Source organism: Scatophagus argus, chromosome 12, assembly GCF_020382885.2.
Source record: "Scatophagus argus isolate fScaArg1 chromosome 12, fScaArg1.pri, whole genome shotgun sequence".
Classification (NCBI taxonomy): Eukaryota; Metazoa; Chordata; class Actinopteri; family Scatophagidae; genus Scatophagus; species Scatophagus argus.
The window spans coordinates 8,720,170-8,746,111 of NC_058504.1; the positions used below are offsets into that span (position 1 = coordinate 8,720,170).

At 41.2% G+C, this 25,942-nt stretch overlaps 1 protein-coding gene across 4 annotated transcripts; it reads right to left on the bottom strand.

Moving 5' to 3' along the window:
* Positions 1 to 301: 301 nt before the first annotated feature.
* Positions 302 to 25,761, bottom strand: zdhhc9 (zinc finger DHHC-type palmitoyltransferase 9). Of its 4 annotated transcripts, none has more exons than XM_046406021.1 (10): positions 25,172 to 25,761; positions 24,832 to 25,065; positions 17,084 to 17,244; positions 13,456 to 13,614; positions 11,653 to 11,790; positions 10,537 to 10,585; positions 8,884 to 8,986; positions 5,271 to 5,374; positions 5,031 to 5,130; positions 302 to 4,038 (listed from the first exon to the last, which is right to left on the bottom strand). In XM_046406021.1, exons 2-10 carry the CDS (start codon positions 24,993 to 24,995, stop codon positions 3,835 to 3,837), a joined length of 1,182 nt encoding a protein of 393 aa, XP_046261977.1. In that variant the 5' UTR covers positions 24,996 to 25,065; positions 25,172 to 25,761; the 3' UTR covers positions 302 to 3,834. The 4 variants fall into 4 exon arrangements, with proteins under 4 accessions (XP_046261977.1, XP_046261979.1, XP_046261978.1 ...); XM_046406023.1 differs by having other exon boundaries at positions 302 to 4,017; positions 25,172 to 25,760; XM_046406024.1 differs by lacking the exon at positions 302 to 4,038 and adding an exon at positions 4,178 to 4,601.
* Positions 25,762 to 25,942: the final 181 nt, after the last annotated feature.

The following is a 25,942-nucleotide window of genomic DNA, read 5'->3' on the forward strand; positions in this document are numbered from 1 at the left end:
TATCGTTTCATCCAGCTGTTGCGATTCCTCTTTTATAAAACCATTCCCTCCCTGCCTGCTTGCTGTAAAAGCTATTATATGATGTATAATGCTGTTGTTTTGAAAGCTGACCTCTGTAGAAAACTGAATCCATAATACAATTTGTAATTATCCAGAGGCACAATGTACCTTTAGACAAAATAAGCACCCTGTTGAATATTCAGTAACGGTGGATGAAGTGTGTGCAGATGGCTGAGCCGCCTCCTCAGTATTTCTCATACCAGTAATTTCCACCACAAGAAAACATCTTTTAAAAGACAAATAATAATAAGACAATATTGTTTATTTACCAGACACATTGATCATGTAAAAAGAAGTGAAGTAAATTGAATGAAAGACATATAGTCACAGTGTTCATACTAAATAAAGTGAACATAAATAAAGAATTCCATCACTGGTATATTACTGTATCTGTATACATAATGCAATGTAATAGACTGATCAGAGCATTCAGATCTGACCACATCATGGCATTTTAACACAGCAATCATACACACAAGAGCTCAGCTTGTCTGCAAACCTTTAGAGTTAAAAAAAATTAAAGTTCAACCTACCCTTTAAAATTTAATCTGGAACGGTTACACAGGAATTCAACACAAGTGTCCCTTCTTTCATCGACTATCAATCACATACATACATTCTTGCTTCTCGGTGACAGCAACACAAAAGTGATCGAGTACACCAAACTGTCTTCAGACACTTTCCACAAAGAAAGCCCACTAAGTTCAGCTTTAAAATCTGCTCTCTGCTTCATATTTATGATTGGAAACAAACACGCTGCAGGTACACTTTTCTACTTCACAGAAACAACAACAACAACAACCGCCACACACTTTACAGCTTCTTCCAACTGAGACGTGTCAGTGATCTCTCCTTCTATCATCAGATGAGGTGTAGGGAAGGTAAACACAGAAAACAGATTCATTTAGAGCTGAAAGTATAAACAGAAAACTGATTGTCAAAAATTTGGGAATTTGTTGAGCAAAAATGTCAAAAAGTTGCGAGTTCCATCTTTCAAATCTAAATATTTCCAGATTTTCTGAAAGCATACTGAATCTTTTTGCAATTATGTGTAGCCAAAACAATTAATCTGAAATTTTTAGTTGCAGGCATTGACTAATCTTTCATCATTTAAAAGTGTCCTCAATCAGTCTGTCAGTGAAAATAATCTTACAGCTGCCAACAATCCCAGGGTCCTAATTCATTTTCCACTCCTTGTTTGGCAAATATTTTAGGACCTGAATGAGAAATTGTGACAGATTTTCAGAGTCTGATACAACGCTGCTGACACACTAGAATTTCTATATAAGTATATTTCACAAACACTAACTCTTGTCTTGCATACAACACAGTCACTATTACAAACGCTCGCTATCAGCTAACATCATTTAAATACTAAGAATAAGCTTTACTCTCTCTCATTTTTTTCTTTGTGTGAATGCTGTCCCCTCAAGCGATCTGTGACCAAAAACAAAACAAATTCTCAAGCGCATTACAGGCTGTGCTCCGTCTGAAATACACAGATGTGTGAAAAGAAAGAACTGAGTGTCTTTCTCTCGGCGTTGACTTTATTCTCTGCCGTAACGAGCCACAGCCACAGTGGAAGCTGCCTCGGCCATACTGTAGTGATAACTGCCACAGCAGAGCAGCAAGGAGAAGAGCTGTTATTTTATCGAAGGAGGAGGCAGAAGACGGCAGAAAGAGAGAGAAGATCAGCTCGGGTGTGATTTGTAAGAGGAGGTACTCAAGCTCACAGGCAACATAATTAACACTGGCTGCACTTATGCGTAAAAACAAAAAAAAAGCCAAAAATAAAACAAAACCTTGCTGAAATCACTGTTCCTCACCAGCTGAGAGGTCTTCAGTACATCCTTACTTACTAAAACTATGTACAATTCAACAATGGCTTTGCTCGGCTTTTGCTTCACAAGGTCTAATTCAGTGGTTCCCAAGCTTTAAGACTGACAGCAATTTCTGCACATCACACGTCGCTTACATACGCCAGCTGTGAGTTCAACTAAAATTAATATTTTCCTTTTCAGATGTTTCACTTCACGTCATTTCTAGCGGAAATTCACAGTATTTCATAACAACAAAAAATAAGAAGCTCATCTGTAGTATAATTTAGCAGAAATTTTTCAGCTTCATCATTTTAAAAGAAATACTTACTGACTTTTTATTTGCTTTCTTGTGGAGAGTTAGACGAGAATATTGATACTGCTCTCATTTCTGCACGCTAAATGTGAAGCTAACCAGCAGCTGACTAACTTAGCTTAGTATAAAAAACTGGAAAGTCAGAGTCAGCTAGCCTGGTCCTGCAAATAGTTAAAAAAAATGCACATATACAACCCGCATCTCTGAAGCTGACTAATTGTCTTGTTGAGTCCTTACTTAAAAGGAAAGAGTTTGCGCTTTGAAATCACAAAACATTTAGTTTTTTATACATGGTAACTAAATGTCATATAACATATTAATTAGTGATCTCCAGAGGTGCTGATTTTGGAACTTTTGGAAAGATGGCTGCCTGTTTCCCCATTTCTGGTCTAAAGCTAATATTTATCACACAAACATGAGAGTGGCATCAACTTCCCATTTAATTCTCTGCAAGAAGACGAATGTGTTATTTCTCAAAATGTAAAGCTGTTCTTCTAATCATCTCTTGACCCGTTACATTTATCTTACAACCCCTTGCGAGGATCCCAAACCCCAGGATGGGAACCACTGAACTCACTTGTGTATAAACATTAGCATTTCTCCTTTAACACTCGATCAGTGGTTAGAACAAATTTCAAAAGTTTCTCTGTTGGTTGCCATCAGTTGCTTTCGATAGTGCAACTGTTAGGATAAGGCACTGTTACTACGAGTGTCTACTATAATCTGAAGTCGGGCCTTTTCTCATCCACACTGGGACTCGGGCAAAGTGTCTCCTGTACAAGACTTCAATGCATAAAGCCATTTCATGTGTCTTAGAGCACCGATGTCACACTACATCATCGATTATATAAAAATGGAAGGACAGGCGTTGGTCTGGATCAGATCATTTAAAAAAAGATGCACATAAGGAACAACAGTACTGAATGCAGCAATATCAGAATACAAGGTAGATTTTGACTTGCCTGGAAGGAGCCATTAGGTTATCTCAGCTAAGGATTTGCATGTCCTCCCCCTACCTGGACATCATGTGCACTCAGACTTACAGCTGTAACCCTTCTTTCAACACTAATCAAAAAGCTGCTTGTCCAGCCTTCTCATGGTTTGCATAGGGCATGTAATGTGCACACAACAGAAAACTACCTGTGAGTATGAAGTTTTATACATGTCCATAAGTAATATTGTCTTTGCCAGACGCTTGCAGGGAGTATATTTAAACTGGCCTCTCACAATAAATGTCATTATGCAGTTTTAAATGAATGCAGTTCACAGGTGACCTGCAGGATGTCTTATGCTTGGAGAGTTGGGAGTGGGATGGGTTGAGGGGGGGGGGGGGGGGGGGGGATTCTGCAGTTTTCCAGCAGCTTCTCCCTCTGCAAGTTTTTTCCATGCAGTGTTCAGGAGAGCGAGGAAGCTGCTGACTTTCCATTAAATCACTCCTCCTCCTGCAAGTGTGAGTGTCAATCAAACAGCTCTGCAGCTACTGGTGAGGAGAGGAGGGAAGACGAAAAGCTGCCGCAGAAACTCTGCTCTTCAGGTGGAATGTAGGGCAGGAGGATAACTGAGTCACCCGCACAGTAATCAGACGTTGATTGTTAATGTTTCAGTTCCTGTGGCTACACTGAGAGCCGCCCCCACATGCAGCTAATGGATCTTGTCCTTGGCGAGGGATGTTTCTGCATCAGTCTCGGGAGAAGCCAGAGGCGGGACCTTTGAAGCAGGGAGGTTTTCCTCGCTGGGGGAGGGGTTCTGCTCTGCTGACTCAGCAATACTCGGCTTGGCATCATCAGGTGTGTGCTCATTGGGGATGAGTGGCGCCGTGGTTTTCTGTAGGCAGAGGACAGCGTGCTGAAAAGACGCAAGAGCCACTGATGACAAACTGATCGGCAGCGAAACATCACAGGACTTAATATACTCTATATAGACAAAGGTATCCAGACACACTTCGTCATGGAGCTGTTTTTCAGGGATTTTTGTCTCTTTTTGCCTTTTTGTCCAACATCAGTGTCTGACCTCACAAATTCTTCACTGCCTGAATGGGCAAAAAGGCCCACTGAAATGCTCCAAAATCTTGTGGAAAGCCTTCCCAGAAGAGTGGAAGCTGTTAGCTGCCAAACTGTCTGCGTGTTTAGAATGCCATGTCATTAAAGTCCCTGTTGATGCAATGGTTAGGTGTCCCAGTACTTTTGTCTATATAGTGTATTCACAATACAAGCAAGTCATGTGTCTTTAAAGGCTGATTTTAATGCAGTGATGCGATGCACTTCTTCAGAATTAACTAATTTAATGATGCCCTACAAATTAAAAACCTAATTTAAAGAAATAATCAAGGCAATAAAAGACTACTTAACTGCAGTGAGAAAAGGAAATTATTTTGTTTCCACACTTGAATGGATTTTCCTCTGATAATTCTGGGGATATAAAATGTGGTTACAACCACACTTTCTGCTATGTAATGCATAATGAAATTAAAGTTCTGCAGTACATGTGCGCCAGCGAAACATTTTAATGTCAATATGTTCTTTATCAGCTCAGTCCCAGGAGAGAGACAAACTAGGCTAATGAGTTAGCTGTAATAATAAGAAGAAGAATAATTATAAATAATAATTATAAATAGACAAACAATGGCTCCCTATCCATGTGTGATAGAATAGAGCATCGGTAAGAAAAGCTCAGCAGCACATTTCTTCTCAAACGCATATGCTTTCTTTCTTCCTCCAACACTAACTGTAATTGGTTTCGACCACTCTGTTTTACGTCTGCCGCCTCAGTCCACTTCTGTGCAAAGGAGGACGGTACAGTGTGTGTGTGTGTGTGTGTGTGTGTGTGCACGTGCTCACCGTGGTTTGTGGCACTGGGTTGCTGCTGGAAGAGGAGGAGGAGGATGTAGCAGGAGAAACAGACGTTTCCTCTTGCATCAGTCCTCTTCGGTCCAAGACGCTGTAGAGTCAGACAAGGTGATCAGTCACTAACTGCATCCTGTTTGTTGTACGGCAGGTTTAGGACAGGGACAAATCTAAAGGGCTAATCTATCACAGGCACCGATATAGAACTTATCAATATCAGTAGGAGGAAGTTACCTTGGATATGTTGGCCCACAGAGAACCTCACAGCAGTTTTTGATGATGTTCTTGTGGCTGTATGGATTCTGGACTCTATTCTTTCCTGACCAGGATCCTTTAATCTGGGCAAAACAAAGTGGATGCAACACTAATCACAGGAGCAACAAATCTTCCCAAAAACATCCTGACTTGGTTACAATCTCTCACTCAGTTCAGTTTCAAATAGATTTTCCTTGCGCTTTATACCTTATTCAAAAGCATAGTTCCATTTTTAGATGTTATTCCCACAGGCTCAGCTTTGACCTACTAAAAAAGACCTTGCAGGGATTTAACGACTCCTAGTATTGATGGGAACTCTATGCACCAATGGGTGAGAATGAACACAGCAACTACAGATTACAACCACTTAAATAATTCAATGAAAAATCTGACAATTCATACAAAGGATGTCTCCAGCAATAACTAAAGTCCTTCTACACTGTACTGTTTATAGACTCTAAGACATATGCATTATTAAGCAGGAGGAAGATTTTAACTCCCAAGCATCTGGTTTTCCTCTTGTTTTCCTTGTTTGGCTGGTTTCACATTTATATGATGTTTACAGTGAGTGAAATAGTCAAACAGAAGACTTTAATGGCAGCACAATTACATCAAATAGAAATATTCTAGATGTGCTGTGCATCATCTGATACACAAACAGCAACCCGGTATCTTTGGTACCTTTAGAAAACTTTGAGACATTTTTGCCCCTCTCATTTTTCTGATTCGTGCTTCTTTTCCTACTAAAGTCTCTCTGAACATTGTCGTCCACCTGCGCAGCCACTGTAATCCAGATGAGAGAAGATCTGAACTGATTAAAATGCAAAACATACTGGCTGACCCTGCACTGCGGGGGCTTGAAAGCAACACCTGCTGACGCTACACTGGGATAAAAATACACTTTGGCCTCTTTTGCATGATTTTTTTAGATGAAAACAAATGTAATCACAATCTTTATTTATTAATTTTCTCCTAAACAGACACTGGAATAGGACACACTTAATAGATGTTGTAGCATAGACGCAACTACAAATCACTTCGAGCAAGAAAGAGTTTATATCATTAACATAACATTTTTTGTTATACCACTATTACTAAGGAATACACAACACCAGTTAAGTGTCGTCAGTATAGGTTAGATGATATTCTTATTCACCTGAAAAGATGCAGAAGAAGAGAGAGCAGATTTATAGATTGACTTATATAACTGACCCCTAAACTAAACAAAGTTTGGCTGCACAGCATGAGTTTGCCCTGACAGACTACGGCTTTTTATTTTTTTATTTTTTTTTTTAGTTGCAGTAGATGTAGGTCAACTGTCTGTCCAAAAGGCACTTCAGTACTGCGTGCCTACGTGTACTATCTGTGTATCTGTATGTGTGTGTGTGTGTGTGTGTGTGTGTGTGCAGGAGACACAGTTGACAGAGCACATGTCTTCCTATGGGAGACCAGAGCAGCCACAAAACTCAAGGTGCCTTCTCTTGTTCGCCCCTTATTTCACCATTTCTCTCTCCCTCCTCTCCTCCTCCCTCTCTTCCTCTCTCCCTCTCTCCTCCTCCCTCTCTCACCCCCCCCCACCCCCCACCCCCAGCAGTATTTCTGGCTGCGTGCCAAGCCCCTGCAGGTATCGATGCATCTATTAATAGGCCAATCACAGATATTGAAACGGCCGGCCATTATTTCAACTCCTGGAGCAACATTACACTGTAGGTGCACATTGCAGAGCTTCATTACAGACTAAATGAAAAAAAATTAGGCCAGCCATCCCACTGCAACGAAAGAGGGGAATTATAAATTAATCATTACAACAAAGTACGAGTGCACTCTCTTGCTTTCAGCCGTCTGGAATCTCCCACCACCATCATCGCAGCTGCTCCCTACATCCTGTGAGAACCACCTCTGCAGTCGGATCTGAGCTAACAAGACCTCAAATAAAATGTACATACTGTTAACGCTAGTGCACAGCATAAATTTCTCCCTCTGTGGATTCATCCATCTGCATCACCACTATTGTCTGCTTTAGATCAGCCTGTGTGTGTGTGTGAAGACTAAATACTTACTCTCTGGTCAAAAGATCAAGCAATCAATACTTTTTCCTCATTTAGCCTCACCCCTGGAAATGTAGCTGACAAGATAAGAGCCATGAATCGGCAGATCTGTTCTGTACTTTCAGCCCCATTCTATCATTGGTTTTTATTATAAACAGCAGGTATCATACATATTTTTAGATCATCAGACTGTCGCCTTGGTGAGCAGAGAGGATATCCAACTGCTGCTTTAAGCATTCAAACTATTTACCAGCCAATTTGTCATATTGCTCAGACTGAGCAGAATAAAACTGCTCCTGCTGTACTGGCCACATCTCCTGTGGTCTCAGTATGGCTGAACTGGATCAGTAGAGGACCTATTAAAATTTAAAATACACACAGAAAAGATTGGTGAGTTCTGTGAAACATGTTTACAAAAAGGAACAAACACGCAGGATGTTTTAGCTACAGTTAGGAATAGACTTTCCAGCTTCATTCACTTCTTTTTGTTAGCCTCCGTTTGCTTTTGAGTTCACAACACTTGCTGTATATGCTTTACTCTAGTTTACAATATAATGGCCCTGTTTAACAAGCTACAGTTTACCAGCTTTCTGTGCCTCAGTGCCAAGCGAAGCTGTGCTGTTGTCAAGGAAACAGCTCTGTGATGCATGCGTTATCTTTATACCTTTGTGATGTAAGCTTATCTTTGCAGACATGTGAAACCGAGCTGTCTGATCACAACACAGCCTGAGTTTTTAAAGTATACTTCATCTTCATTATTCGTCTAACTTTGACAACTTAATCTAATTTTAAAACTAATCACCTCAAACACGTCTTAAATATATTACATTACATTACACTTCATTTAGCAGACGCTTTTATCAAAAGCGACTTACAGAATAACAAGTTTCAGTACAATAGAATTACACTAAAGCAATAAGAGCTAAAACGTAATTAAAGTTTTCATTCATTCATTCATACAGTCGGTTTGGTTACATTAATATTGCAGCCTTTGCCCTCTTGACTTTAGATTGGTAGGTGTTGTTGGATAACATTGAATATTTAGATGAGCACCAATCAGCAGTGCCAAAAGCGTCTGGATATGTGGCAAAAGCAACCAAGGAGCACTTAAGCGCTTGTGGCGAAAAGATATAAAAGGTGCGAATATATGTGTCTGTCTTTATAAATAGTGGTTAGCTACAAAACTGAGCTAAAAAACTATTACTGTCAAAAATAACATTAACTGATAAGGTGGACAAGTTAGCTGGACCTGGACCAACCTCTGCATATAAAGTCCAAGTATATATTACAGTATATATTATTAAAGTATATGTATATCCTATATAAGTGCAGTTTAATAGAGTAACATTTTGGAATTTCAGCCACAGGAATACAGTACTTTGATGATATTGTCACACAAGACTAATTAAAGAAGGAGCTGATCATGTCATGTGTTCAAAAGCATCAGCCTGTGGTTGCAGTTTGAACGGACGCACGGACAAAAAGTTCCAATATCATGGGACTGAATATCACGTTTAACTGAACATGCAGTAAGATGCACTTACATCCTCATTGGTGGTCTGGTTGAGAGAGATCAGATAGGTGTGGAAGCCAGTCAGTCCCACCACTGACCACAGGGTGAAGAAGCAGACCAACACCTCCAGCACAGTGAACAAGAGTTAAGAAAACAGCAACAGATGTTCTCTAGCTGATGTATGAGCACTGATTAAACCCTGAACAGCAGACATCAGCAAAATGCCAGACAATTATGCAACATGACTAAAGCCAGTGAACAGTCAGCGAAAGCAACCAAAGTCTGAAAACAAAATATACGACCAAAGGCAAGAGGGGATTATAACCTTTTTAATGAGCAAAAATGTAAGAACGTGTAATGTAATGTGTCTAGTCGATCGGCTATAAAACGAAAATCTTGCTTTAAATATGCACCTTGATGGCTATTATGCAAAGCAACTGAGGCTCAAGCTACTGTACGTGAACAACAAAAAGTTATTATCCTCACACTTAATAATCTGAGGGGAAGACAATAAAGACTTCAGACTTTTCATGTCTGTGGCGTATTCTGTAGACGTACATGTTGAAACTACAGTGAAACGTTGGTATGATGCAGAAATAACGGACTCGCCTCGCTGCTCACACGAGCTGTGCAGTTGCTAAAATCATTGTTTACATGGACGTGCACGCACATCTTCCTACTACTAAGAGTGGAGAAAAAAAAGTAAATAGAAAGAAGCACTTGACTGCTCCGATCAGCAATTCTGTTAATAAAAACCCCTGACCTCACTGCAGAGTACAGCCATTTTAATATAACCTACAACCTGGTCTGGACTGGACACTGCACTGTACAGGAAGGGTCAGAGACCCGCCGAGGAGACGGAGGGGGCACTCCTCGGGACCTTTTTCGATTGGCATCGGCCCTTTTCTATGGAGTGGTCTGCTGGGACAGGAGCATCTCTACCGCAGAAAAGAAGAAGCTGGATGAAATCATTAGGAAGGCCAGCTGAGTCCTAGGGAGCCCCCTCGACCCAGTGCAGGTGGTGGGACACAGAGGGATGATAGACAAGCTATCCGCTCTGGTGGAGAAAGGCTCCCACCCCCTGCATCAGAGTCTGGGCAGCTCCTTCAGTGGCAGGCTGCTTAACTCCAAGTGTGTGAGGAGCGCTAGGGTCCTTCCTCCCTGCTGCTGTGAGACAACCAGCACTGCTCCCAGCAGACATCTGCACCTTTATTTGCTATCCTTGTGATGCTGAGACAATGTGAATTTCTCAACTGCGGGAATAATAAACAATTATCTTATCTCATCCCCTCAAATTAATGTAGGTAGCTGTGTTGCATGGCAGTAACACTTGGTTATTACTGTGGCCATGTACTAATTAGCTGGACATGCTGTCGTCTGCAGCTTCTGTTAGGACCCATAAACGATCCAATGATTTAACCCATTCCCTAAACTTTTGCTCCTATGCTTTTGGTTTGAGAAAAATCAAGAGAGGAGAAAAAAAGGACACCACTTGATGACAGGCCTGCTGTGCCTGGTTACGGATACTAAGCTAAAATTAGAAAAAAAGCACTGTTTGTGGAGAACTTTAAGGAAGGTTTCAGCTGGGGTGTTGGACTTGAAAAGGATCTTGATGTTTTTAATTTTCTATTTTAAAACATAGTGCACACAGCATCTCTTTTTGGGGTCACAGCTTAAAGGATATGTTCCAGGTGTTTCCTTCAAAGTGTTCAAAAAGCCATTATCCACCGAACCTGTGCACAGAGCAACACAGAGAGAAGTTATTCATTTTATTCTCTGCTGAAAAGACATACATTTACATATTACTCCCAGTACGAAGACAGCAATCTCAGCACTAAAGATCCAGACTCCCTGTTTCCTTTTTCTCTCTGTCTTCATGCCGTCTATGTTGGACTGAACAAGAAACAGGAAGATGGGACTGAAAAGAGGAGTCATGTCAAGCTGTCAGTTGTTATTGCATGTCATGTCACACTGAGAAAATCCTGGTCTGGTTCAGGTCTAAGTTTCAGCACACGAGCGTGCATTTGCATATACACTAGAAGCTGCTAGTGAGCTTATGTCACTGGTCATTCTTCCTGTTATAATGGATCATAGTCATGGATAATAAACCTTGAGATTCTCCCTCTCTATTCCAATAAAAACTGCTTACCAGGGACATAAAGTATGTAGCCTCTGGGTTACTGAACACGTGCAGTAGAGTTAATGACATCATGCTGGGCATTGTGAAGTGAACAGCGTTCTGGATCTGGAAAACCCTGGTTGTATTTATACAAATGACATCTCTATGAAAATGATCCTGTAATTGACATAAAACTGTCTTCTTCATATGCCCGTCGCCTTCTTTTAACACTGAAGAAAACTGTTTTGAAAAAATGCTTACAGTATCACATCAGTCAATCCAGTCATTATGCAGCTAATATGCTGATTTAAAAAAAAAATTTAAGTTAAAGAACAAAAGCAAACGAATGACCAGTAAGCACAATTAAAAATTACAAAATCTATGTATCTTGATGTGAAAAAATTAGGCATGCCTCTGTAACATCACAAACACACATAGTGTGCTTGTACAAACACTAAACACTCATAGCTCAAAAACTAAAAAAAACAAAGTGTAATAATTGACCTGTTAATAGTTTAACCATTAATGGTCATCTATTTTACTTGTTTTTCCCTGTTGCAATACCGCGAGTGGCCACTGGGGACACATGGGGGCATATCCAGTTCTTATAATAACTCCATGGTTAATCCATGTATCCTGTCTGTTCCCTCTGATTGGACAAATGACTAACAGGATACTCACGCATGACCACATGGACGATGTCAAAGGTGAAGATGTAAATGGTGAGCAGGGAGAGAGACATGGTGAACAGGTAGAAGTATCTGTAGTTCCTCTTGCCTACACAGTTGCCTACCCATGGACAGTGGTGATCAAAACGGTCTGCAAAAAAACAAAAAAAAAAAAGAGAGAGAGAAAAACCTTGTCATATAAAGACGCAAGCAGCAGTATCAGCTGTCTTAATAAAAGACAGCCTTGTGCATTGGCTTCTGTAATCCTGCAATCAGACTAACTGTCGCTTCCTCCTCGCTCCTCCTCCTCCTCCTCCTCTATAATTTGGAGGAAAGTCAGCAGGAAGCAAGGCAGGGGCATACAGACAACAACAGAGGTAAACATCTTGTTTTGCACTCTTCTCTGCAGCGGCCACACAGTCGCACTCCCCGGTTGGACTTTCACACCAACATACAGTCAACATCGGTGCAGAAACACAAAACAAATATTTAAGCACATTTACAGATTAGAGAAGGAGCCTTTTCATAGAGACCTGCCACTATTTGTTTTAGCCACATTAGCTCTACAAATGGCAGTGTCTGTCTGTCAGTTGGGTGGCTGCTCCATCACTATCATCCACCAGGCCAGCATTCCAGTGTGCCCAGTACTTACATCCTAGAAACTAATGACAGTGTTTAGTGATACCTTGCAAATGTTAGCATATTAACATGTTAAAACAAGACACTGTAAATATATTACCTGCTAAACATCAGCGTTGTCATTGTGAGAATGTTGGCATGCCAACATTTGCATTTAAGTCAAAACACCACAAAGCACAGCCTCACAGAGCTGCCAGCATTTTTAGACTGCATAGAGACTGCAGCAGGACAATAATCCCCTACACTGAATATGAATGTCAAACATGGAAGTCCAAACCCTCAAATTAAAGCTAAATGCACTTTACTGACTTGACAGTGAAACCAAATTGCCATTTTGTACATTTGATTTACTAAAATAATAATAATGATACCAGACTCACTTGACACCCATAATTATTGTTTTATTTCAACTTCCACGTGTTAAATACTCAGAGACCATACTGTAAATCATACAACTCATAATATATTAACCAGAAAAGGCCTCGGGTATAAACAAATCTAAACTGTGAAATGGTTTGGCTGTTTAGCAGAGAGACTTTGACCACTATAAACACTGTCGAGTTGAGGAAGAAAAGATATGACGGCAGTTAAAGAGGGAATGAGGTATGCTGCTGTGTCATGCCGGGACTGGGTGTGTGTGTGTGTGTGTGTGTGTGTGTGCAGGAGGACACAGATGAACCACTGTTCACAATGACTGAGCGCTTATTTCTTGACTGAGCCTCCACTGTCTCCTCACATGCAGACTGAGTCTACGCATTCCTCAGTCATTAGAAGCCAAATTGCTGTTATTCTACGTGGTTAAGAGAGGAGACGTTTACACATACACACACACACACACACACACGCACACTTCAAAGTGCCTTCAAAATTCAAAGCACATGCCATAAAAAAAACAAAAAAACAAAACAAAACAGATTTTAGCCCATATTCTTCTTAGTCAAACATTTATTTATGGAGCTATAATAATTTAAATTATTTAATCACTGTCACAAATGAATGCGGAGGCTTCAGTAACAAATCTTCACGTCAGCGAGCTATTTTTCCTACAAGACTTTGTTCACCTTTCTATTTCAGAGAAAACTGAAATAAACCAACTTCAATGAGCTGCCGTCTTACTTTGAAAAGCCTTTGTCTGAACACCATGAGAACTGCGGGCAGATCAGAACAGACTTCTTACCGACGCAGTTGTCACAGATGCTGCAGTGAGATGCTCGAGGTGGTCGGAAGATCTTGCAGGTGTAGCAGTACTTGAGCTTGACAATCTGGTTGTTGATCTGAACGTTGCGGATTCGTGGTGGGGGACGCTGCCCTGCGGGGACGTTCCCATTGGCAGCCTCTGAGGAAACAAAAAAGAACAAAACACAGCAGTCGTGAGTAGGTGCTAGCAATCTTGGTCACACAAGGAATGATTCTTAAAGGTGTTGTTATCCAACTGCAATCTAATACCAGCAACTCCACAAAAATCACAAATTAACACCCCTGACAGTGTTTTCACAAATAATCTGCATTATAAGCTCACTGCATTGCTTTCTCCTACCGTACATTTCTTAAACAGGCAATCGAGCAATGTCATATTCAGTGACAAGGATAAGAAGAAAAAATAAGACGTAAATCTTGACGGCTGAACCTTGAAGATGTCAGTAAATGACGACGTTGGCTCGATACAGCATCGTTGATTGGATTTATGTGTAATCACTGCTGAGCTGTTAATATTATTTATTAGCAGCACTATAATGCAGAGCCCTGCTCCACTGGGGTATCAACTAACCTTTCTCACCCTGACATATTTCACAGTCTTATCTTTTGTTCCTCCAGACACCAGCTAAATAAAACCGTCATGCATTCACTTTTCTGGGCACTCCAGATTTTTCTGGTGATGTTGCAGTGCAGCAGCCCAAAGGTTCAAGAGGCTGGCTAATGACCAGAGGGCTGCTGGGTGGAATCTCTCAGGAGAGAAGCTGTTAGAGAGAAATCTACCATTATCATGCTGCATTGGAAAGGCCCGAACGTGGAGTTAATGATAAAGAGCAAGCATGCTGCTCTGACTTTCTGGGGATAAATTAAGATAAAAAAAAATGTGGTATTGGGAAAATTAAATCTTGGCTGGAGGGAGTGTTATGGGTAAAGGAAATATTCCACATGAGCTAAACTGCATATCATTTGTATAAACCTCTCTATGGACATTCTCTGTTATGTAAAACAAAACAGTTTATCCATAAATAAATCAGTGAAACTTGCATGTTCACAAGTTCCTGCCAGAACCAACCAACATACATCTACAGACAAAATGAATGAATTTCATTTATCTGACAGCACAAAATGTTCTGCACAATGAAGCTACAGGATGTAAGATTAGTGGCTTTCAGAGAAAACCAGTGTAGAATAAATTAATGGGTCATAACTCACTAGAAATGATGCCACTCCCTCGGGTAGCGAAGCTCTGTCTGCTGGTGGTGTTATATATTCCAAGAGGATGCCTCTCCTCATATTAGCATTCCCCCTTGGGACTAGTCGCTAACAGGCTGAGGGCACAGAGCTGCGAGGCAGTGGCTGCTTCATCAACATGCCTGCCTCAGCCTCAGAATGAGATTAAACATCCATACCTGCCTTCTCCATTGGCTGGTATCTGTATGAATACTCACACTCACCAAACACATTAAAAAAAAAACATAATGTAGGAGAGCCATAAGTGTTGGAGGTTATCAGCTAAGTGCTTCATTTAAAGTGTTGCAGCCACGTGGCCCTTGTCAGCATTTAAGTGATGAATGTCTTGCTATTTTGGGAGGTTTGCTGAGATGTGGAAGGTTAAAAAAAAAAATGAAATGAAATCAAAATAGGAAGTCATAAGACTGAAAATAGGCAATCTACACTAATTATACATATATTCACAAGGCATTTTAATTTTAGGTGAAAATCTAATCATGATGTTCATCTGGTGGTTGAATCTAAAAACAGAGGTCCTACATACCTTACAAACGAATAAGTATAAGTTAGACTTACTAGCTGTTAAATGTTTGTGTGAATCGATTTGATATTTAAGCTAGAGTTGCATTCAAGGCACAGTCTTGAAGTCTACACAATGTAGAGTTTGCACAAATATTTGTCATATTATAATATTTCACTCTCCTGCATACAATGTCTCCTCTGCTTTTGCCTTTGTTTGATATAACTGTGTATTAACTTCTTTTACTATCTTTGGGTTTTAGACTCGTACAGACTTTCATTTCATCATCGTTTCATTTCATCATTTTTTGACAAGTTAGACTTTGATAACAGTGGAGAAACCTGCAAAAAAAACAAAACAAACTAAACAAAAAAAAAATAGACTTTCAAAGTATGAAACCGAAAAAATCCCAACCCACCCCTTCAGGCCTCCATCCTAAACAACCCTCTCAAAAAAAAAAAAAAAAAAAAAAAATCACACACTGTCTGACTGCCCCATAGCTCATATTAACACAAGAAAAACATCCTTCACAGACATACCTCAGTCCGAGGAAAAGCTACCAGCGTGGCACTTGCTGCGCACTGCTGTGGGCGTGTGCTTTGTGCTAACATTACTGAGTTGGCTGCTGCCGTAGCTCCTCGCTCGTTCCTCAGCTCAGGTGCTGTGTACTGCGAGTGACCCCCGCTAACTGTTTCCAACTACCTCATGTCTCATTCACATGTAAGAAAACAGCACTCACAGCTGTCAAGCAGCGTTGGGGAAACTGTGGCTGCACTTTCGCTGCCATTCTTGTGCAAACAGTTGAATGAAATGACAGGTAACATGATAACGGCGACATACACCGAATATATTTTCGACAAATCGACACATTTATCAGTTACAAAAATAATCAGTTCAAGCTCAGTTCACATAAATAACGGCAGGAGCTACACATTGTTCGCCTGGGTCATCACGGACAGAGCTGGTCAGAACACAGAGCCATTGTCATCCAGTGGCATGAGTCACAGTCATGATGAGAAAAGCACTGGCTGCCAGTTAATCCATTCTCAGAAGACCAAAGACCTCCTCCTCTTGCATGTGCTGAAACCTATGCCTTAGTGAGAGAGAGAGGCGACGGCTGAAGGACATGGCGAACGAGGGAGTGTATGCGTGTGCGTGTGTGTGAGTGTGTGTGTGTGTGTGTGTGTGTGTGTGTGTGTGTTGGGGGGGCATGCTAAGGATGCAGGGCTGGCTGGTGCACAGATATTGCAGTATAAATGCTTATTCTTACAGACACAAAAAGAGGGCCTGAATAGCCCAGGGAGGGTCCATTTGTCCTCTTGCTGACCTAATATTTGATTGGATATAGATAAGGGATTTGTGCCTGGGGGCATTATCAGCTGCACCTAATAGCTATGCATACCTCAAGGACAGGAAGTGGACTGCACTCACATTGGAAGAGACAAGACTACTTCAAACTCCTGCTGCAGATCTGAGCTTTGTTACTGATGGTGCAGGAAAGCTGACGGCACTGGCCTGGCTTTACTCTTTTCTGCTTTTATCTGCAGTTAATTGATATTTACTCCAACCACTTTCACAGATGTTATCGTATGCAAAAATATGATAGAGAAAAACATTCTTCAGATTCACGCAGCCATTGCATGTTTCTATTTCCAGTAAAATTCCCAAGGACACAGTGTTCCATGCAAACACAGAACTGACTTTCTGACCAAATAATGAACCCAAGACCAATACTCTGAATACCCTTTTAGCTCCCTCCTTGCTCTCTATCAGTTCCTGAGCAGGTGTGCCATGGATGTTTAGAACATCTTTTTCTGAAAATGGCTGCCTGTTGTGGCCGAAATGAGCGATAAGAACTCACCAATTTCCATTTCGATGAATGTAGCCTCCTCTGGAAGGGCCCGGGGCAGCACCCCAGGATCACTGAAGCTGGTCCTCAGTAACATGGCCATGACAAAGAGGAAAAGCAGGACAGCAAAAACTGGAATAGCAGGAGACAAATGGACAGCCAGGTACGGACATCTGTAATAAAACAAAACAAAGGCAAAGATCTAGTTTAAAAACAGGTAATGTCTCAGAAAGGTGAAGAGGTGAAACTTTTTTTGTTGCTTAATGATAAGCTGTCGAGCAACATTTTCTGCCTGCAGATACTCTAGCAGATAAAACAGAACTACTACTGAAACACTTTTTGTGTCTTGCGTGGTCATGATTTCAGCCACAGTACTTGCTGCTTTTCTTTGTTTTATATTACTGCAAACAAATATATGAAATTTTGTACCGTTGGTTGGACAGAACATTTAATCTGAATCAACCTCACATCGCAGCAGCACCTGAAGAAAGTCAACAACGTGAACAGAAACAAGTTGAGCCCTCTCAACAAGAACACGTGTGGAGAGGGCACAGCACAACAACATACATGTTCTCAACTGTGTGTTCTGACCATAAGGTTATGAACCATGAGAGCTTCCCTTTCTCTGGACAGTGCCAAAGTCATGGCACTGAATAAACAACAATATGCCGCACTTTCTTCACCCACTGGAGTGTTGACACATTAGCATTAGATTAGAGCCAGTAGGGCTCCTCCACCAAAAAGGCCTGCTGCTCAGTGCAATAACAGACGTGAGCTGCAGAGCCGAGTGTTGCGACGGAAAAAAAGCAGCAGCAGCAGTAGCAGCAAAGGCTTCTGCATGCAGTTATTAATAGTTAAACTGTGCCTCGTCTCCCTCTCATGCAACCAGGATCATATTTTCATAATGCAGCCCTGATGTTGCACTATAGGACTGGAAAGAGCCATATACTGTACAAAACCAACCTCTGAACAGCATGTCATGCGTAAAGTTTTCCCACACACACATGCTCTGCTTTTTTGAGATGAACAAAATTACAGGGTTCATTTGTGTGAAACAGAATATCAAATATGGACAGCAGTCATTTATTTGAATCACTTAGCAGCTAAAACGCAGCATACACAGTTACATAAACGAGTGCCACCAGACCAGATTTGCACATAAACTAATAGCCAATAGTTTATTTAAATACAGCCAACACGCATGTCTGTGTGTCAAAATACACGCACATTAAAAAAAACAAACAAACAAACAAACAAACAAAAAAAACACTACCAGTCAGCACCACGTGGCAGAAAAGTCCACTCGTTCAGTCACAGCATGATGAACCAGGTATATCAACATACCTGAGCTGTGCCGTGCCAGCAACACACAACACCTGCTGGACTGGTCTGAGCAGTTCCCCTGCAGTGCCTTTTTCCCACACTAATGGAAACTAGGAGCAGAGATTAAATCAATAGAAATTTCCACTGGACCAGGCCTTTGAAGTATGTTTGGCCCATTTGTTAGTGTGCAGACAGCAGAGAAAAGCCAATGGATTCAGACTGTGGGGGAGCAGTCTGTCGATGAAGTGTAATTCCCGTAATGATGACTGGTAGGTATTCGAGGCGCGCTCCATCATCGCTTCCCATCAAGCCTCCACGTCCTTCCTGGATGTGACCATTTCCTCTGTTGAGGAGCAGGGTGGTGCCGGCACGGTGACCCCACGTGCTCATCAGAGACAGCCAAAAAAACTGGACTTAATCAGGTCCTATGTCCATGTAGGGGAATTGTTTTCAGCGAGGCAATCAATCAGACTGCCAAACGACATGGCATGCCACTTTTCAACATCTCCATCTCACGTCCGAGTGGTATAATTCTCCTCATTTAACTCGTCAACATCAACCTAAATATATGAAAATAATACAATCTATAATATTAAAACATTTAACATTGAGGCCATTTTGCCTGCATAAGCTACAACATTTCTTTTATATTACAAGAAAATTTTGGTGACAAAACTACTGTAATCTCATGATCTCACTTAAAGCTTTCAATACATGACTTTAACATTTTTGACAGCTTTATTACTACTTTTACTTAAGGAAGGGATCTGAATATTTCTCCCAGATCAACGCCTGTATGTTTAAGAATGTGAAGCAAATCATTCCAATCAAGTTTGCCTAAATCACACTTAATTTTAGCACTACAACTGCCAGTCCAGAGATGGCCTGCTTCATATGTGAGGGATATGTTTACTGTAACCTTGCTTTGACCATGAAATCAAAGCCACACCACAAAAACAAATTTTTATTATACTTCAGATTATAAGGCTCAAAGTTCTTGGAATAATGAAAACAGTTTAATGTTTAATAATGGGATGCCATCAACTGAAAAACCTGCTGTCAGCTGGCTATTAAGTCAATAATGACATTAAACATATAAATACAATTACACAGGGTTACATAAGAGATAGAGATAAGCTACCTACAGTGCTGCTTATTCTGCATGGAAAGTGTGAGGTTCACTCTGTGTGTGTGTGTGTGTGTGTGTGTGTGTGTGTGTGTGTGTGTGTGTGTGTGTGTGTGGGAGCATTAGATGCATTAGGGTGTGTCTGCTGCAGACTTTGATCCAGAGGATTTCCCCTCTTAACCAAGGATGACATGAGCTCAAATATGAGAAGTTTCTAAAATGGGGAAATCGCTGAATTAAAATCACATTAGTTTCTCAGCAGCAAAACCACTGAACCGAGGATTAATACGTCACCATGTCAAGCCATGGTTAGTGACGACATTTTACCTTTGTCGAACATTTCAAGCCCTTCCTTTATTAAAACTTAACAGTTGTAAGCGCTTGCAGATCTGCATGAGTCATACTACAAATGAATTATGCACTTAGTGTGCAGGCAGGTCCACAGTGGGCCTCAGTAACAGCCCTCATCACACAAACATCTGTAAACTGTGACTATGTCTAGTTTCTTGGGCACTGCTGAGAAAAAAACAAAACAAAAGCTCACTAGTCACTAACCACTTGCCCTCTCGTCTTTTTCACACACAGACTGAAAACAACTCTGTTACCAAACTAGGCAAAAGTTCTGACTCGGGGAGGATTTCATGCCTCTGCAATCCTCCTGCAGCAGAAATCTCAGACAATTTTTTCCTTTTTTCTCCAGTTTGGGCCTCTCATGCATTACATTTGAGCCACAGGGCTAAGTATCCCTTCTTTAAAAATAAATAGCTGGTGATATTTGTAAAAATCCAGAAGGTAATTTAGCACCTCTGAAGCTTCTGAACATGTTCTGAATATGCTAAAGGTATTTCTAGAAGTCTTTTCGTTTCAGTCTTTGTTTCCAATCCTCAGTGTTTTCCATTTTAAGGGCTGCCCACACAACCATAACGATAACTACATGAGCATCCACGCTGATGGACGATAACGTTTGATGGACAGCGCAGAGAACTGAGCAGAGTTAGGAAAAGCAAACCACAAGATTCTTCGCCGATGAGGGCAGTATGAAGAATTCAGTTTTGAGCATAATCAAGTGTTATTCAGTAACCTTCTAGGTTAAAAATTGCCGGTTTAATTATGTTTTTTCTTTTATTCAGAAAATATAATGCTCAGCTGTATGACTGGAGTGCAATGGTAAACTAGGGGTATCTCAGACCTCTCACTGGACTACAAAAATCTGACCAGAAACGTCCTTCTAAATTCTTTGGAATCCAATGTATGAGTAATTTTTAGCTGGAATCTGTTGCCCAGTTTCAGTCAGTCCACCTCGTTATGCAACAAATAAATACCATATGAGAGAAATGAGACATGAACTCCAGGGTCATGGTCCTTTCACTAGGATTAAAGCTAGGATTACAGATGTTGCGTCACAGAATACTCGCTAAGCGAAATAAAAGATAATTACAAATTTGATGATTTATTTTCAGCCACATGAAAAAACAATACTAGCGATTTAATAGCAAGATAAAGATGGGAGAGCCTCTATTTCAAACCAAATAGACAAAGATAAAGTGAGGAAACATGTGAAATGTGCCTTCTTATATGGCACAGGATGTGGGCAAAAAATATCACTTCACCCTCCTTCCAGGGAAGCTTCTAGAGAACAAAGCCTGTAGATCACTGTTACTGTAAGTGGAGCATGTACTCTGGATGGGACATAAATCATGTTATTTCTCTTTTAGCTGGCCCGGTAGCTGCTTCCTGATTAGCTAACAGGGAGACAGGGTGGGGTTAGATGCTGAGGGAGGCTGTCAGATACAGGACCCTCTATGACTGCAGCTGCTAGCTCGCCAGACTCAACCCTGCACTTCTCAGTGCATCTTCCCATTTTATGAATCCAACTACAGGACGGGTGGACAGGACAGGACAGGACACGCTTCTACACTGCAGCTATATGTAAGGATGTGGACGGAGCACACAGGCCCAACAGAGGGAAAGCGTCAGCCTTACTGCATGCACATATGCTTCTCTGGCCTCGTAGCTCAGCGTCCTGGGGTGGACAGACAGATGACACACCGTCCTTGTGTTCCAGTCTCTTGCTCCTTCATCCAAGCTCCATATGCGGCTATTCACATGAACATGTGCGTGCATGCATGCACACCAGACACACATTTACACAAATACATAAATGGGAACCAGACCAGTGAACATCCAACTGTGAGGAAGGCTTTTGCAGATACATACACGTTATGTAAAATCCCATTTAAAAAGACGAGATCAATGGATAATAAAGGGGCACAAAACTAATAGGGTAAGGACATAGAGTCCTCAAATTGATTGTACCTGTAAATGGAAAAATAGACTGGGCCACCTCTTCAGGAAATCATTTGTTACGTTGGTCGGAACAGGTTTTTCCATTTGTGTAATGGACTGCAATTTAGCACAAATTAAAGCACAGAGAAGCCTCCCTGCACAGTGCGCCGGTGGCTGGCGATAAAAGTGAAACGTCTGCTCGGCTGATGTTGGATATGAGCCAGTCCAAGAACAGGACACCGTCCACAGCTCACAGCTAAACCTCATGACAACATGTGAGGACTGAATCTTCCAAAACAAAACAAAACAAACAAAAAAAAACAACCGACAAAAAGCGCGATAACAGAATGATGAACTGCAACACAAAAGCTTTGATTTTTAAAATTAGATTATAATGATGCAGTGTCATGCAGATTACGTTGTACAGTTTTTAAATCAATCCCAAACCTTTTACAAATACAGTTTTTGACAAATTATGGTCACCGTGTTGTGTTTTGGAACAATCTGTGCTGTTAACTTACACTAACACGACTTAGAGCCTACAGCCACGCTAACGGCTCTGTGAGGCTGAGAGCTATGAGCTAACATCAGCACGGTAGGTATAATATTTACAATGTTTAACATCTTAGTTTAATGTGTGAGCATGTTTACATTCGCCAGTTAGCACGAAACACAAAGTACATTTGATCTGATAACCTGATGCTGGCAAAATTTAGTTGCGCCAAATTTCATAGCAATCCATCTAATAATCGAAGGCAGAATAAACAGGATGTTCATAACAAATAATGTATAGACTCATAAAAAAATAATCCCTCTCATTCATCACTAAAGACCCATTTGGCGTGTGTGTGTGTGTTTGCACAGGAAGGCTGACCAACACACACACACACACAGTCACGCTGCCACTGTGGATAAAAATGGCATAATTTCCTGCTTCTTCTCAAAGTAGTAATAAAGCTGTCTTCTGTGAATTATTGAAATGATCTGAACTGAATACTTTGGATTTTAGACTGTTGCCAAATAAACAATTTTAATTCTTTAACATTTACATAAAACCAATTCATTGATCGAACGAGAAAACAACCTGCAAATGAATCAATGATAAAAATAGTTGTTAATGCAGCCCTAATCGTAGCTGATGTTCAGTTCTACAATATTCACTCAAAGAAAGACTGCATGTATTGGTTTTTTTTTTAAGTATTCTATTAAACATAATTTCAAATGGGTAGTTTGCGGATGCATTAAACCACAGAGCCCTTTCGCACGAGGCAATTACTCTATCAGGGCTTTAAATCAGATATGTATCAACATGCCGTCTAATGGCGAGTTTGAAAATTACCCCCACGTTGTCTAGGTCCAATCTCCACGTTAATATCCACCCCCTCTGAGAGATAATTCTGTTCTGCTGTAATATGAACATAGTATGCTAACAACCCCCTAGCCATTAGTCACCGCAATGCCTCCTCTGGGCTCGGGATATTCAGTGTGAGCAGTATCATCTCTCCCTCTTTGCTCTGAACCAAACAACAGCTCCTTCTGTCTGGACTCCAAGGAAGCAGGAGGCCATTAAAGTACATAACGGATAGAGATGGGAAGGGCCTGACACTATGTGAGAGCAGATACTTCACTTCTCTGCTATGCTCCAAATCCATTTGGCCTGGTAGCTGCGCACACACCCACAATCAAGAGAGGTTACTGTGTTACAGCACAGCATATTGTGCTACATCATTGTGCCCGATATGTCAGGCAAGAAAAGAGAGGAGGTGCAACCGACCGACAGAAACGAGTGCAATCTGAATGAGAAGCGGCAGGCTTTGATGACGATCATTCAAACTTGTGTTCTTCAGTTTTGAAACGATAATCTGCGGAGCCTTAACTGCCTTTACATGCTGCATCCGAGCTGACTGGCAGCGTTTGCGGTGCTAACGAGTCCACTGGGTTGTGCGAGTAGTGGGTTGAGACAGGACTGCTGAGGCACCAGGAATCAGCAGCTTTCCTTTCTTAAACCAGAGGAAAAGCTGGACAGCCAGGGTTATTAAATATTTATCACCACAGTATGTGGTCAATCATAAACCTTTTCTCTGACAGGGTATAAATTCTGAGCAGCAAAACACACTCTGTGCTGTGTCTGTGAGGTTACCAGAACAGAAATTCTTGGTAATCCTTGGGTATAAATGAAGGCAATACAAGAGGTTGTAGATCAGCTTGCACAATTCAGCTCGCACTGATTCAAAATAAACAAATAAATCATCTTTAAGTATATTTTAGAAGCTTGCAAACATCCAATACCAGTAAAATCTTATCTTTCACACATCAAATACAAACATCAGACAGAGTTGAAATTGAACTGAAACAACCAAAAGAGATTATTTTCATAATTTATGCAAAAATTAAAAATTCCAGATATTTGTTGGTTCAAGATTATCAAATGTGAGGATTTCATGACGTTCTTTGTCATGACAGTAACCCAAATATTTGGGGTTTTGGGTGGTTTGGTGGACAAAAGAAGCAATTTCAATGCATCATTTTGAGCTTGAGTTAATTATAATAATAAGCATTTTAACTGATGCCTGACATTTCACTGACAACCATCAATCACTGCTGAAAAACATCCTTAGATTGCCCTAAAGTGCTGCAGGGCTGCAACAGTTGTTTTCATTAACACATAATCTACATTTTCTTAACTAACCCGATTCATGTTTGAGCTATAACAGGTTAGAATAATGGTGAAAAATATCTCAGGTTCCCACTGGCCAGGGTGACATCTTCCAAACAGTCTAAAACCAAGATTTAGTTTACGATCGTGGGAGAAAAAAGGAAACCAAGAACTATTCAGCGTGCTCATCTATCAAAAGTTGACCCATGTGGGATGAGTTTTCTCACTTGACATCCTGCCAGCTATAGAAATTATTGTGGATTTTAAGATTAGGAACAAGAGTGACCAAAAGTGACTTAAGAACACTTTCTAAATCAGATCACAATAATTCTGATTCCCAAGAAGAGCCAGACGGAGGAGATGACTTACTCGAAAGCGAAGAAGAGAGAGCAGGTCCCGACGATGAGGAACAGGGTCAGGTAGAAGACTCCTTTCTGCCGGGCCATCATCACCCGCCCGTCGCAGCAGAAAGTGTTTTTACCCGGGAGCTTCTCCCATTTCCGCACCTTTCGTGTTATCATGACCGCCGACATGGTGTCCTCCGTTCAGATCAGCCCGGATCGGTCCCTCTTTGGGTGGATGTCAGTCGTTAATACTGTAAAACTAGTCAGACAATAAGTCGATGGGTGTTGCGCTCGGTATGCTCTTACAAACACTGTTCAGTCAATGTGACACGCAGTCCTTTGGCAGAAAAAAGCAAACGGCTTACTCGGTACTGCTGAAGGTTTGTGCACAAGGCGAAGACTGTGGAGCATTTTGGTTCTCAATGTCGCAATCACATCATCGGTGTTTTCTAATCCACGTTTGTTTCCCTGTCTTTTTCTTTTATATATATATTATTTTTTACTGCAGCAGGTCACTGTCACAGCGAGGATCCCACGCTGCTCACAATCCCAACCGCGCTCACCGTCCACTCAGTTCACTCGGGAAATTATTGGAAATTTCATCCAAATGCTTGGGGCAGATGTTTCCCACCAGAAGCTCGACAATCCGGCCGCGGCCGTGGCGTCGGGAGAGCGGACCTTGACCGAATGACATTCATATCATCTCGATAAATCATAAACGGTGGCAGAGGCGAGCTGCTCCGTGCTCACACACACACACACATTAGACCGAGACCATGCACTTTGGTCAGTATGCCTTCATATAAATAATAATAATAATAATAATAAACAGCTAAAATCTTTCAAAAATAGGAATTAATCGCCTTTAAGGACGCAAAGCCGTTTGATGCGCTTTTTTCCCCCCCGCAGGATGCCAGGCTTTATGTTTTAGTCAATGGCAGCAGGAAACACGCCTAGATTGAAAGGTCCAGTCTTAAAGGGGCAGGACAGGTAAAACAAAAAGGAACAAAGGACACAGATAAGGGTCCTAGTATTTAGAGCACATTAATATGCTAAATCGCTGGCCTGAAGGTATTGCCCAAGGGAGGAGACTGTGAGGGAGAGTATTAATGAAGATAATTGGTGGCGTGGCCGGG

Excerpts from the sequence above, each read along its gene's own strand:
- zdhhc9 (XM_046406021.1), bottom strand. The coding sequence starts at position 24,995 with ATGTCGGCGGTCATGATAACACGAAAGGTGCGGAAATGGGAGAAGCTC. Across the intron at positions 8,987-10,536 it reads TTGAAGGAAACACCTGGAAC|TGTGCTGGAGGTGTTGGTCT; the intron begins ATATCCTTTAAG and ends ACTCTTGTTCAC. Across the intron at positions 5,375-8,883 it reads ACCAGACCACCAATGAGGAT|ATTAAAGGATCCTGGTCAGG; the intron begins GTAAGTGCATCT and ends TGTTTTGCCCAG.